This window comes from Diabrotica virgifera, chromosome 6 (assembly GCF_917563875.1).
Source record: "Diabrotica virgifera virgifera chromosome 6, PGI_DIABVI_V3a".
Classification (NCBI taxonomy): domain Eukaryota; kingdom Metazoa; phylum Arthropoda; class Insecta; order Coleoptera; family Chrysomelidae; genus Diabrotica; species Diabrotica virgifera.
Window position 1 is genome coordinate 222,637,289 of NC_065448.1, and position 16,072 is coordinate 222,653,360.

Below are 16,072 nucleotides of genomic sequence, written 5' to 3' on the forward strand. Positions count from 1 at the left end.
GTACCTTCCTCGTTAAAATTAATTCCCAAATAATTATTTTTATCACAGCTAGTTATTTTCTGATTATTGTCCAATATCATATCAGTTGAATCCTCACCTAGGCATAAATATTGTGTTTTTTCTACATTCATCTGCAGTCCCCATTTTTCGTATTCTTCCTTCAATTTGCGAGTCATATATTCCAAATCTTCTTTATCGTTTGCACATATTATCTGATCTTCTGCAAACTGAAGGGTGTACAGGCAGGTGTTGTCGTCGATTTGTATGCCCATTCCACTGCATTTTCTTTTCCATATTGTAAGGGCTTTGGCGACATAAATCCTAAACAGACTCGGTGATATGTGATATGCAATATCCTTGTCGTAGACCTTTGTTGACTGTAAACAAATCTGTTATTTTGTTTCCTAATTTTACTGCAGATTTCATGTCACTGTATAAATTTTGGACAGCTTTTATGAGAGTAAAGTTAATGTTGGAGTTTTGCAGTACTTCCCATAGTTTCGGTCGGTATATTGTCATATGCTTTTTGCAAATCTATAAAAACTAGGTGTATTCGCCTATTCCGTTCTAATTTTTTTTCGATGATTTGTTTTAACGAGAATACATTATCCGTACAGGACCTTGCAGCTCTAAACCCGCATTGTTCTTATTCTTCGTATCTTGAGTATTCTTGTTCAATCAGTTCTCTTAAAATTTTTGTCATTATCTTATTACTAAGCTGTTATTTTTAATTAATAACAGCTTAGCAACAAAATAATGACAAAACTTTCTTTAGGAGCTTATAGGGGGGCTTTAAATTTTGATTTGGTCACTTTCTGACTTTCATAATAATAATTTTTAACCGAATTATTAAGCCTTGAAAATGGCCATATATAACTCGACAACAATCAATTTTAGAGAAACATCACAAGAGACCTTTTTTGCTCAGAATGGCTAAAAGAACTCCAAAAAGTGAGAAAATTGATTTTTTTGAATTTGTTAAAAAAATTGATTAAACAATTTTTCGACCGCAGTACCGCCTGGCACCCTGTGGATTTGTTATAAGGAGCTATTTTTGAGTAATAGGTCTGGATCCCGCGTATGAAAAAAAAGTTGATTAGTAGCAAGCTGAACATTTGTTAATAGCTTAAGGGTGTCTAGTCGGACAAACTTTGATATATGGGAACACTGAAACAGGGGAAGTTTTAATTGTGGAACAGGTTAAAAATTTGGAACGGTCAGACCACGAAAACGGCACATGTATTTTGTCCGACAGAACAGACTTAAACTCTCCGAACAGAGATTAAACTCTCATGCAAAAATCAGACTGCTATTTATCACCAAATGGGTGTTTTAATGAGTGGAACATGTAGAATATGTCAAATGACAGGAATTATGACAGGTGATAAATAGCAGTCTGATTTTTGCATGAGAGTTTAATCTCTGTTCGGAGAGTTTAAGTCTGTTCTGTCGGACAAAATAAATGTGCCGTTTTCGTGGTCTGGCCGTTCCAAATTTTTAACCTGTTCCACAATTAAAACTGCCCCTGTTCCAATGTTCCCATATATCAAAGTTTATCCAACTAGACACCCTTAAGCTATTAACAAATTTTCTGCTTGCTATTAATCAACTTTTTTTTCATACGCGGGATCCAGATCTATAAGTTTGTGTAAAAAAACGAATCGGAATAATTTACCCGACGGGGGCGAGTATACAGCCTGGGCTAAAATAAAAACAACGTATCGTGTATTTATCATTATACGCCTCTGGGTATTATTAAGCTCCCAATATTGTGAACTGAATATCAAAATCAAGCGCCAAAATTAATTGTGTAAGACTCGCTTCTGTGTGATTGGGATTGAGCAAACAGTTTTGATTAATTAGAAATTTTCGTTTGTAACAGTCATCAGTTTGCGAACTAAGGGCATCAGAGATTTCAGCCTGAAGTATTGAGCATCTTTTGTGTGATCTGAGACGCTTGATTACCGATATTGAAAAAGCAAGACTGTTATTGAAACTAAAACAGTAATATGAAAATCTTTCATCTATGATTTTTTTTTTGATTAATTTATCTGCGTTATTAAATAATCATATCATGGATGACAGATAAGATATAGAAGCTAATGGACGAAAGAAGAAAAGTCAAAAATGACTGGGAGAGATCATCATCATCAATGGTGCTACAGCCCTATAAAAGAGTCTCGACCTTCCCAAGTCTATTACGCCAGTAAGTTTTATCCATTGCCAACTGTTGCCAGTTTGCTGCGCTTAATTTTCTACCATCCTCATATACACCGTCCTCTGAGCTTTGGTCTACCCCTATTTCTACTTCCTACAGGTTGTGACATAAGGATTCTTCTAGGAGGGTTGTTCTGCTGTGATCTTGCTAGATGTCCTGCCCATCTTAGTCTTTCTATTTTTATAAGAGATACTACGTCTTTACCACCAAATATATGTTTATATCTGTGGTATATTTCGTCGTTGTACCTCCTCCTCCAAACACCATTTTCACAGATCTTCTTCTTCATGTACCATGTCCTTTCAGAATGTTGGTTACCATCATAGCTATCCTAATTTAATTCGCTGCCACCCTAAATAGCATGTTTGTATCAACACCATACCAATCTCGCAAGTTCTTCAACCATGAGGTTCTTCTTCGTCCTGGACTGCGTTTGCCTGCTATTTTTCCTTGCATAATATTTTGCAGCAACCTATATTTGGGACCTCTCATTACATGTCCGAAATACTCCATACTTGATGCTTTTTATTATCTCAATAGTCTAGCTGATTCGTTCTAGTATTGTGGAGTTTCGAATCTTCTCCACCCAGGAAACTTTTAAAAATTCTTCTATAGCACCAGATTTCGAATGCCTCAAGGCGATTTAGGTCAATTTTATTCACAGTCCAGGACTGGACACCGTAAAGTAAGACCGAGAACACGTAGCAGCGAAGTAGGCGGATCCTCAATGCCAATTTTATGTCTCTGTTACATAACACCTTGGACATTCTTCTAAAAGCGGCTTTGGCCTGCTCTATCCTAGATCTAATTTCGCCGTGACTTTCTGCGTTACAATTTAATTGCTGTCCAAGGCAAACGATTTTATCAACTTGCTCAAGTTGGTATAATTTACAGATATAGATGGTTTTATATGCTGTTGTTTACTTATTACGAGTATGTTGGTTTTCCGTATGTTTAGATCCAAACCTGCCTCCCTACAACTCTCAACGACACTATCAAGTAGTGTTTGCAGATCTTCTTGACTATATAGAAGCTAGGAGTACTGTATCGTCCACATATCGCAAATTATTGATGACTTCACCGTTCACACTTATTCCTTCTTCTTTTTCAGAAAGTGCATTCCTGAAAATTCTTTCGGGCCAAACGTTGAAAAGCAGGGGTGACAAGAGGCATCTCTGTCGTACTCCTCTGTTAATATTGAGAGCCTGTGATTCCACACCATCTACTAAAACTGATGTTGTTTGATTCCAATACAAATTTGCAATTATGCGGATGTCTCTACCCTCTTACTAGAGGAGAAAAATATGAGTTGCTGAGAATTATTATGCAAGGAAGGATTCAAGGAAGAAGAGGCATAGGAAGAAGACTCATCTCCTGGCTGAGGAACCTTAGAGAATGGTTTAACTGTAGTTCATTACAACTATTCAGAGCAGCAGCCAACAAAGTGACCATAGCCATTATGATATCCAACCTCCGATAGGAGAGGGAACTTTAAGAAGAAGAAGGACGTCTCTACCATTCAAGCCAATGTCTTTTAGAGCTTAGATCAATATAGAGTGCTTAACACGATAAAATGCCTTTTGAAAGTCAATAAAACAACAGTATATGTCTACAGATATATCTCGACATCTTTGAACAAGTACAATTTTGTAAGTACGTTCATCCCAAATAATGCCTCTCGTTCCAAACCCGTTACGGAAACCAAACTGTATGTCACTTATGTATTCCTCGCATTTATTGTAGGTACGACCATGTATTACCTTCAGAAAAAATTTCAATAAATGGTTCAACAAACTAATGGTCCTATAATCAGCACAGGTTTTTACTGTTGTCTTCTTAGGTAGAGCTATAAACAGTGAATTGGACCAACCATTAGGTAGTTGTCCGCTGGTATAAATGGTATTGAAAACCGAAGTTATAGCCTCTAAAACATTGCTATCATTTATAAGCTTCTATATTTCCGTTGGAATTTCATCAGGACCTGTCGCTCTGCCATCTTTTGATGATTGAATGGCTTTTATTACCTCGGAGCGGGTTATTAGGGGTCCGTCGCAGTTAGTAATATCTGGAGGTGAACTACTAACGGAGCCTATTTGGACGGAGGAGTAAGACAAGGAGATACCATCTCGCCCAAGCTATTCAACCAAGCGCTAGAAGATGTGTTCAAACAACTGCACTGGGATGGTTTGGGTATAAACATAAACGGGCAATATCTGAATCACTTACGATATGCTGATGATATTGTATTAATAGCAGAAAAAAGTGAAGAATTACAAAGAATGATGGAAGAACTAGATAGAGAATCGACAAAGATAGGACTGAAGATGAATTACAGTAAAACAAAAACCATGACCAATCAACAAGAAGAACTAGTAATTACAGTGGCACAAACAAGAATAGAACAAGTAAAAGAATATATATATATATATATATATATATATATATATATATATATATATATATATATATATATATATATATATATATATATATATATATATATCTAGGACAAATCACTAGATTAAATAGAGAAAATCACACCGAAGAAATAAAGAGAAGAATAAGGTTGGCCTGGGCATCATTCGGAAAACTGTCTTATATTCTAAAGAACAGAAAATACCCGCAATACCTAAAAACAAAAGTCTTCAATCAATGTATACTCCCTGTTTTAATATATGGCTCTCAGACATGGACGTTTACAAAAGAGAATATGGAAAAAATAGCAAAGACAGAAAGAGCCATGGAAAGACAAATGCTGAACATTAAATTATCAGACAGGAAAAGAAACGAATGGATCCGTAACAAAACAAAAGTGAAAGACGTCTCTACCCAAGTAGCAAAGCTTAAATGGAAGTTCGCCGGACACACCCTACGGCAGAAGGATGAAAGATGGACTAAGATGGTAATACATTGGAGACCATGGAACCACAAACGAAAAAGGGGAAGGCCACAGATGCGATGGTCAGATGACCTGAAGAAACACACTGGGTCAAAATGGATGCAAATTGCCCAAGATAGAGAGGCATGGAAGAAGGAAGAGGAGGCCTATATCCAAGGATGGATGTTTAAGTTTTCATCTGCCATGAATATTATGGTCCATATCTCCGATCCATATGTCAACACTGGTTGAATAAAGGTCTTGTATATGGCCATTTTTGTTTTTTGGCTTAAGTTTCTACTTCTCATATATCTACTCAGTCCAAAATAGCATTTGTTTACTTTATTCTTCGCTGGATTTCTTTCGTCATGACGGTCTCCTTGGTGATCAGGGAGTCTAAGTATGTGAATTTGTCCACCACTTCCAAGGTAGAGTTATCAACCGTGAATTGGTGACCGATATTTCTAGCTCTATTGTTGGGTGTTGATGCCAACATCTTAGTTTTCTCCTTATTTACTTGCAAGCCCATGTTTTTTAGACATTTGAGAAGGTGGTATACATTTCTTCTAGCTTGCGTGTTGTGCGGGCAACTACGTCCACATCATTTACATATATTTCCTCTGTTCTGTATTTGGGCATCTTTGACCGCCTTTTCCAGAGCTATGTTGAAAAGGAGACACGCCAGCGCATCTCCCTGTCGCAGCCCATAACAGGCGTTTTAAAAGCCTGTAATTATTCGCCCTGTATTTCGACTTTGCAAACAACTTTACGCAGTGTAGCCTTAACCAATCTTATAATTTTATCGGGGATGTGGAATTCATCCATGGTTTCATACAATTTATTTCTTAGGACACTAATAGGCGTAACCAGGGGGGGGTTGTGGTTATAACCCCCCATTGGGATGAACTTCTTTAAGCTCTATACTCTTAACACCATATCCCTGAGACTCTTCAGTAGTTATAACCCCCACCCCCCTCATAATCATCCTGGTTACGCCGTTGAGGACACTATCATAGGCCGATTTAAAATCTGCGAAAATGGTATGTGTCGATATTGAATTCATTGGTTTTTTTTCCTTATTAGCCTTAGCATGAAGATCTGGTCTGTTGTTGATCGACTAGGCCTAAAACCACATCTTATCTTCTCAAATAAATTAGAGATTTTGTTTTAAACAGTGTTAAATTCGATCACAAACAAATGGGGATTTTCGTTCGGTATAACGCTTCATTGTGAGCTTTGATGCAGAATATGGAGTTGTATGAAAACTGTAGGAAATATGAAAAACTAACTTGTTAAAAAGATTGACTTTAAAATAATATGGTTCCACAAGCTATGCACAAATCGCTTACCTTAAAAATTGGTGTTCTTTATGATTTGGTAAACTATGCAGACCCGAGTGTGACTACTAAATTTATCACTGATCCTTTTTAATCGATTCCTTCCATGAAATTCACGATGAACGCGCGACGCTACCATCAGATCACGAAAGGTTCGGAATTCGGAAGTTCTTTCACCGTTGAAGGCTGGAAGCGAAGTCCTACCTTCGGTCCTAAAGGTACTCAACGGAGCATGTCCATTTTGTATATGATGCGTAAAGCGATTTTTGTGCGCGTGGATGAGTAAAATTGATATCGAGCTTTTGTATGAAATAAATGAGTAAGGTAAGTTGACCAAATAAGGCCCACTTAATGTTTGTTAGTTGTTTTTTGATAAATAAAATCACGATATAAATCTGAAAACCACAGAGAAGATAAATCACATATTTAAATTTAATATGAGATTGTTAAATTTTGTCAAATGTTTTATGAGTTGTTACTTTTTAGTCTTTAAAAAATGGTTGCTTCTGAGCCTAATTAGGAACACCATGTTCTTAATAAGGCCCACTTCATGTTCTTAATAAGGCCCACTTTTTAAATGTGATAATTATGCCTGGTTGCACCAACAGATCTTCAGCTCCAGTTTAGCCCAGTTCAGCTTATGTCGCATTGACGTTCCACGTCTTAAGCTTAAGGTCTATTGGTGCAACTATATATACATTAATCAATTTAAACAAAGGTGACATGTAGGACATTTATTTTGTAAAAAATAATAGGTACTTAAAATAATTATTGCAAACAGTCTGGACATATGAAAGTCTTTATCATCTGCTGAAAGTCCTACACATCTGCTGAAAGTCCTACACACTCTTCATGAATATATCGTTTGCAGCTGTCACAAAGTCTCATATCCTTAACGACATCCTCATTGCAGACGAAACAATACCAACTATCTTTTCGTTCTTCTTTGTTTTTTGAGGTTTCAAGTGAGCAGTGTTTATTTTTCTCTTCTCCTTTTTTTAGTTGTTTTTTGACTATTTTTCCGTTTGCCAAGTTTTTTCCTTTTCTTGATTGGTTTTTAGGGTCATTTAAACCAGCTTCATCAAAAAATGATTTTGTATCTTCCTGTGCTCGATAGTTCAGGGATTTCTTTCTAGCACCTTTGCGTTTTCCAGTTTCCAATTCTGGTGTTATTAACACTGCGTTGAAACTTACTGACATTTCGTTTTCTTCTTCTGAGCTGTCATGTACTGAAAATTCATTGTCAGAACCGTCAGAACTCTCGGAGCTATCTTGCGTATTTTTCTCTTTTAGAGCTTTGATTTTCTTTTTTCTGTCTGGAGTGGAGCTGCCAATAGGATTATTCGTTGCGGAAGTCGAAGCTGATGGAATAGCAGAATCTTCTGAGTCTAATTTATTTTCTGTTACTTCTGATGGGCAAAAAGCTATGTCAGGAATGACACTCGGATCATACGAGTATATTCGCGTAGCACGAAAACCTGAAATAACATTTGATGCTGCAGTTGCTTTTGGCCATACTTTTGAGAAAATTGTGCCAAACGAAGATTTATTGATCGTTCGATCTGGTTTATTTGTCCAGTAGGTGATAACTTCGTCGTCCCAGTAAGATTCGAAGACTTTAAATGCCGCCTTGTCCATAGGTTGCAGTTCATGTGTGCAATTACTTGGCAGGCAAAAAAGCGTAATTTCATGCGACTCGGCTTCATCAACAATACCTGCATCCAAATGGGACGATGGTCCATCAAAAATAAGCAGTACTCTTCCTATTGGCTTGTACTTAGCAAAATGTTGTACCCACTTAATGAAAACTGGCGTAGTCATACTTCCTTTCTCGGTCATTTCAATAACTGTTCCAGCAGGAAGATTGTCATACCATTCATTCTTCTTTCTTTTTCCTTTGAACAAGATCATAGGTGGAATTATTTGTTCTATAGCATTTCCACAACCGACGATTGACACATTCTCAGCGTGCTCTTGCGAAATCAAATGAACTCGTTTGACACCTTTACGAGCATATACCTGTTGTGATTTATGAAGGTTTAGGCGGCAACCTTTCTCATCAATATTAAAAATGCGTTGAGGGCTTTGCAGGATATCAAGCTTCAACATAACTTCGCGTAGCTTTTCAAAATAGTCATTGACTATGAATCTGTTTAATTTGGCGGCTCTAGCTGGATTCATGAATTGAGATTTTCTTTTAACTACTTCGGGATGTCGATTTAAAAAAAGTTTGAGCCATTTTCGACCAGCTAAGTTTTTATCGATAAAAGGTGCATATGTGCCATTTCTTTGGCAATATTCATGGACAGAACGTCTTATCACTGATGATGTCAGAGGCATTCCAACGTCAGCTAGCCTAAAAATTCTTCCACACAACTCAGATTCTTGTTGGGGGGTTAAACATGAAGGGCGCCCAAGTTTCTTTTCCGCTTTTCCACTAAGCAAATGATTCCTAAGTGTTCGACGGGCAATATTAAATTCTTTGGCGGCTGTTCTTACTGACATCCCATTTTTAACTGCTTGGAAGGCCAAAGCCATTTGTTCTTCAGTCCATAAAGCTCTAGGCATCTTAAGCTTTTTAGTATTCTTTTTGAAACAAAGTTAAAAACTTATAAAACGTGTTATTGTAGTGGTCTTAACAAGGCCCACCCGTAGTCTTAATAAGGCCCACCCGGGCCTTATTAGGAATACTGTAGGTGATCAATGTTTTTTAGACATTACCATTATTTACGTTTTAATAAACATAAGGTGATTCAGGTACTATGAAAGTACAACTAATAAGTACACAAATGTCATGCAGAATAAAAAAAATCGCACTCATAATCGTATTAAATTACAAAAGCATACTAACCTCATTATTAGATTGGATATTTACCCATTGACCACTGTAAACGAATGATCATATAAAAGCGACAGATCGCGTCGCTGCTCAACTAAGTGTAACAATTTGCACCTAGATGGCTCTACTGCGTCTGTACATTGCAGCATACTGCCATTATTTGTCCATCCTGAGGAATAAGGGCGAGTGGGCTTTATTAGGAACCGGGCTTTATTTGGCGAACCTACCTTACATAAGGTTATTCTGCATCATTTAAAAGATGGCAGAGAAAAGCAACTAAATATAATTATTAAATTATCTAAAAACTTATTCTACCCGATATAAATTAAATACTAGAAAGATATTCAATATAAAATAAAGAAATAATAAGGATTCCCGAACAGGAGTGGAGACATAATGTTGGTATCTTCGTTAGTATCGGTCGCTAATTTTGTAATACTAAACTATAATTTTGTTCCATTTATTACACTATTTTTTTTTAGTTACAGAGCACCTATGACCCTTATCAACCAGTATACTATATGAAGAAGGACCAAGACTCCCCCAAATCGAACTTGGAGTCCCAAGACGTGGGAAGCAAATTACCAAACCTGTATCCTCCCAAAACCGACGAAAATGAGCTTCACAAAGATTTCCCGGCGTCGAAAACGGACCCCAAATATCAAACGCTTCCTTACAATACGAAGTTCACGGTGAACCTCATCATGAACAACGCGAATAAGCCGAACAAAGAGGAAAATCTCAAAAACAACGAAGAACAAATAGACGCTACTAACGAGAATGTTATTATGCACACAGGTAACAGATTTGTCAATTTATCATTAAGAGGAGATGGTAAAAAGTTATCTGTATGTTATATATGTGACACTGCTACTGTGAGGTTATTCATGTGATGTATTTTTTCTTCTTCTTTAAGTGCAGGATGGATATCATCATCAATATCTATACCCTATCTACTGCTACCGCGAAGAGTTCTATTAAACTGCATTTAAACCAGTCCCTTAAAATTTTCAATCATGACACTTTCTTTCTTCCTACACTCCTTCCTCCTCTTAGTTTCTTATTTTTATTGTGTTTATTATTTCGTATTCTTTACCCATTTCTCGCAATACTTCCGTGTTTGTTTTCTTCTGTGTCCATGATATTCCAAGCATCTTTATGTAATACCACGTTTCAAATGACTGTAGCTTATTTATGTGTTCTTGCTACAATGTCCAGCTTTCAAGTCTATATTGTAGTATCAAAAACAGGTAACATCTCAGAGATTTTACCCTCAGTGTCATCTGCATTTCTTATGTTGTTAATAGTTCTTCTTCCGTTAATTATTATTTCTTCACTTTTCAGAAGATAGTAATGCTTCATCAAAAATTGATTCACTATATACATTTAGGGCCGGTTGTTCGAACGCTAATCAACAATTATCATTATGAAATATTTAATTACTGTCACCAAACTGTCAATGTCAACTTTGTTTGGGTTGCTGAAAACATAATTAATTAAAATTATGAGATTTATTATCAATTATGTTAATAATTATTGTTATATTAATTGATTATAGTCTCAGAATTGTAATCAATTATGTTTTTAGCAACCCAACCAAAGTTGACATTGACAGTTTTCACAGTAATTAAATATTTGATAGTGATCATTGTTGATTAGCGTTCGAACAACCGGCCCTAAATGTTAATATGTTAATAACATAATACATTCCTGTCTAACTCCTCTCCTGATTTCCATTTCTGAACTGGGTTTGTTTATATTACAATTTGTGCTCTTTGATTCCAGTAAAGGTTTATTATTATTCTTAAATATTTTTTGTGTGTTTTTTGTGTTTAGAATTTGGATTAATTGTTTGGACACTTAACAAACATTCACATCCACATTCATGAATCTTTGAGCTATCGCAGTAAGAGCAAACAAAGTCTCTCTGGTTCTTAGTCCGTTTCTGAACTCAAACTGACTATTATCTACTTCTTCTTCCAGTTTTTTAATTATACAATGTATTATTTTCAAGAATAATTTGAGAACATCACTTGATCGTGATATTGTTCGATATTCACTGCAGTCTTAACGTTTGTATTTTTAGGGATAATGCAAAAGGTTGAGAGTGACCATTGTTTCGGTATAATATGTCCAGTTTTCTATATTGTGCTAAATAAGTCTACAATAATGTCTAAGATTTCATCATTTATGCATTTTAAGCTTTTTACTTGGATTTGGTCTAGTCTAGACCTACTGAATTGCCATGTTTGCTGTGTTTTTAAAGCCATTTTAATATTATCTTTTAATAACTTTAAAACCACATTATATTCTACTTTCATCTGTTTCGTATTTTATTTGTTTATCCACTTTTTTGTACATCTGATTATTTTTGTTTTCATATTGATGTCTTTCTTCCATTAAATCTAAAAATTTTTACAAGGTGGCCTGTCCAGCGCAATTTTTGTATTTTTGCATAATTTGCTATAATATTCTTGGTAATATTGATATAACTCTTTGCTGAACCTTATTCTCCACATATCTTGAAGTAAAAATTACTTATATTGTGATTTATTTTTACCATAATAATATTCTGTTTTAGGTCACATGACTGTACACAGCGCCCCACTATACATGGTGAATAGAAATATAGCAACGGCTCTAAATCAACACGACTTATTGAAAACGAATAGTGAGAATAACAAGGATATTGTAGTTAATGGTAGTGAAGACCACAGAGAACGAGAACGAGAAATAGCCCCGTCTAGTTCCAGCACTTTGACACCTGCATATCAGGTAATACATATAAAGAATTGACATTCACCCTATAGATATAAAACACATGAAATGTAGCAGATTTTTCAGACCTTGCAGGAGAGTTTCTTTGAGGTTTGTTAAGTCTGGCTTGTTATTTTTCCTCTGCTGCAGTTCTGCATTAATCATCATACCATTCCGCATTTCTTCGTCTTTTGGCTTTTCCGACAGTTTCACAGTTTCATCTGAAGATTTCGTTATTACTGTGTCGTGTTGGGTCCTTAAGGGACGGAAAGGGAGCCAACTATCGGAACTTAGGAAAATACGGACTCTAAACTATACTTTTAGTTAAAGTTTACAACATCCCTAAACGTAAGGTTAAGAAGATGTTGTTTCGCGGGGTGGTCGTTCAGACACCCATATCGCACGACTGCTACTGTAATAGTAATCTTAATAATAATATATTTTACCCCTCTTCGAGCTTTTTATATCTTTCTTTATTTTGGACTTTGAAAGTAAAGGGTACGTGAGTATCGTTACTTACTTGCGAGGTTACCCAAACAAACTCTATCAATCAACCTTCGCTTTGTTTGTGATTATAGAAACAACACCTTCTGTAACGACCTAATTCTGCCTAAATTATATACATTTTTTGGATACATATTATATTATACAGTAAGGGTTTTTTTCCCTTACTGTACAACTGTTTTTTCCTGTCTCCATTCCTGCTCTGCATTGGCAATTAAAAATAATGAGTTTGCTGCATTTGCAAAAACATATATAGTAGTTTATGAAACATGAAACGATTTCTGCGATTGCGCAGGCTAGATGTCAAGAAATAGCTATTTGTATAACAAGGGAGGAAAGGGCTACTTTTCCTCCCGAGAATGAAGTTTACTGCCCGACGCGTAGCGGAGGGCAGTAATCATTCAAGGGAGGAAAAGGCACTTTACTCCCATGTTATACATATGGTTTTTCCACCTTCCTCAAATAACAAGTCATGTTTTCATTTTTACTTAATTTATTTATGTAACTAACCAACAAAATTTATTAGAACTAAAACTAACAAGTACGTACAATATAACTGTCAACTGTCAAATATAAGTCAAATTAATAATGTAAACATTGTTATCAAAATAACAATTTACTGTTTTTTACCATTCTGCAAAATACAGAGTGTTTTATAAATAAACGTTAAAAGTATAGAAACTTACGTAATAGAAAATAGATATTGTACAGGGCGTCAATAAGTTACATTTCATGAATGAAATATCATGACGTCACTTTTACTTTTCCTCCCTAGGGAGGAAAAATATTTTCCTCCCTAGGGAGGAAAAGTACAACTTTGCTCCCTACAATCAGGTCCGGAAAAGTATACTTTCGGTAGAGGTAGGTGGAAAAAGCAATTCCATATCACCGCCGACTTTTTTTTTATTTAACCTCCCAATTTATTTACAATCTGTAAAACAAGTTACAATGAGTAAATGTTGTGACCACTAGTGTAGGTGACTTGGAGAAAATGATTCATTAATAATTTTCTTTACAAATATTTTACATAGATATAAAATTGTTTGTCTCTGGGAATTACGACACATATAACTAAAATCGCGATGGTAAATCACTAGGTGTATTTCGTCTAAGTCTTCTTCTGACTGGTTGTCTCATCAGGTTTCTGGCTAGTACATTTGGATGTTGTGCCAGTCTGTCTTCGTATTTCTGTGCGAAGTTAGTAATTTCTTCTTTTACAGTTCTTCTTTTACTGTTGCAATTTCTAGATCGCGTCTAATAATATTATTTGCAACATACTATGGGGCATTTGTGATTATTCGAAGAACCTTCGACGGGAACCTCTCCAAGATTTCGATATTGGAGTTTGATGCAGTACCCCAAAGTTGGATCCCTTAACTCCATATTGGCTTCAAAATTGCTTTGTAGACAAGTACTTTATTTTTCATCGAAAGTGATGATTTGTGACCAATCAGCCAGTAAAGATTATGTAATGTGACACCAAGTTGTTTACGCTTTATAAAAATGTGTGTTCTCCAGTTTAAGACAGCGAATGGGGGTTGACGGCTCTCTAACAACAGATATAGAAAGAAAACAGCTGATATGGTACGGACACGTCCAGAGGATGGATAACTCAAGACTCCCTAAAATAATTATGCAATGGGTACCACCAAACCGCAGAAAGAGAGGAAGACCCAAGAAATCTTGGAGAGAGGGAGTAACGAAGGCGATGAGCGCAAGAGATCTTAGAGAGGGCCAATGGGATGATAGAATGTCATGGAAATTAGGCATCGGACAACGTCGCAAGACGTTTTAAAACCGATTGATATATATATATATATATATATATATATATATATATATATATATATATATATATATATATATAAAATGATGTTGGATAATCGAGTACAAATATAAAAATAAATAAGCAAAATCATTGGCTAATACTCGTAAAGTGAATGTGAATTTAGTTGGAAATATATAAAATGATGAAGGGTCATCATTCCATACATTTCTGTGCAACTATATACACCGGTGTTTCGGCCTATTTGGGCTTCGTCAGTATAGTGTAGCAAGTTAAAAAAAGTTGTTTGTTAACTTGTAAAAGGATTACTACAGGAGCAAGGTTACCAATTTTGGTCAGGTTGTTAGAAGACCCGCAGTCGCAAGGCTACAACTAACATTGCCAAGGAGGTAAAGCTACCTGAGGAAATGAAAAGCCATAACATTATTAAATAAAATGATGTTGGATAATCGAGTACAAATATAAAAATAAATAAGCAAAATCATTGGCTAATACTCGTAAAGTGAATGTGAATTTAGTTGGAAATATATAAAATGATGAAGGGTCATCATTCCATACATTTCTGTGCAACTATATACAGTATATATATATTGCACAGAAATGTATGGAATGATGACCCTTCATCATTTTATATATTTCCAACTAAATTCACATTCACTTTACGAGTATTAGCCAATGATTTTGCTTATTTATTTTTATATTTGTACTCGATTATCCAACATCATTTTATTTAATAATGTTATGGCTTTTCATTTCCTCAGGTAGCTTTACCTCCTTGGCAATGTTAGTTGTAGCCTTGCGACTGCGGGTCTTCTAACAACCTGACCAAAATTGGTAACCTTGCTCCTGTAGTAATCCTTTTACAAGTTAACAAACAACTTTTTTTAACTTGCTACACTATACTGACGAAGCCCAAATAGGCCGAAACACCGGTGTATATAGTTGCACAGAAATGTATGGAATGATGACCCTTCATCATTTTATATATTTCCAACTAAATTCACATTCACTTTACGAGTATTAGCCAATGATTTTGCTTATTTATTTTTATATATATATATATATATATATATATATATATATATATATATATATTATATCTCCAGTTTAATCTTTGGTCTAAGTGCATTCCAAGGTATTTGACAGTTGCTTGCTGATTTAGTTGGTGGTTGTTGATATATACAGGCGGGCAGTGACCTTTACGGTTTGTGAAGGTAATATGAATCGACTTTGTTTCATTTTACAAAAAACTTGGTATTTTTGTTTCATTTGTTTGAAAACGCCACCGTTTTAGCCAAGTTTGCATTTTGTTGAGGCTGGTTTGCAGAAGTTGAGAAGCTACCCGTGGGTCCTGATGTACTGACATCACTGCTGTGTCATCTGCATATGTAGCTGTCGTGATTTGAAAGTTTGTTGGTAAGTCCGCTGTGTACAATAGGTATAACACTGGCCCCAGAACACTGCCCTGTGGAACTCCGGATCCAACTGGAAATAGAGACGTGCGCTCATCTATGTTGTACAAAAAAGTAACGGTTATGGAGGTAGGATTTTAAAATTAGGAAGTGAGTAAGAGGAAGCATTTTTTTAATTTGTATAGAAGGCCTGTGTGCAAGACTTTATCGAATGCTTGCGAGATGTCTAAAAAGGCGGCAGTGCAGTACATTTTGTCTTCCAATGCTTGATTAACATTTCTGCATATCCGATGAACCTGTTCTATGGTTGCGTGTTGGGATCTGAATCCAAACTGGTTTGC

The 16,072-nt window shown here is 35.7% G+C and overlaps 1 protein-coding gene across 3 annotated transcripts in view; it reads left to right on the top strand.

Moving 5' to 3' along the window:
- Window positions 1-16,072, top strand: part of LOC126886732 (apoptosis-stimulating of p53 protein 2) — a 953,306-nt gene that overhangs the window by 917,443 nt on the left and 19,791 nt on the right. For all 3 annotated transcript variants that reach the window (XM_050653743.1, XM_050653745.1, XM_050653744.1), the window contains 2 exons: window positions 9,755-10,070; window positions 11,854-12,047. In XM_050653743.1, the coding sequence (XP_050509700.1) occupies window positions 9,755-10,070; window positions 11,854-12,047 (510 nt within the window). The remainder of the gene's footprint in view (window positions 1-9,754; window positions 10,071-11,853; window positions 12,048-16,072) is intronic.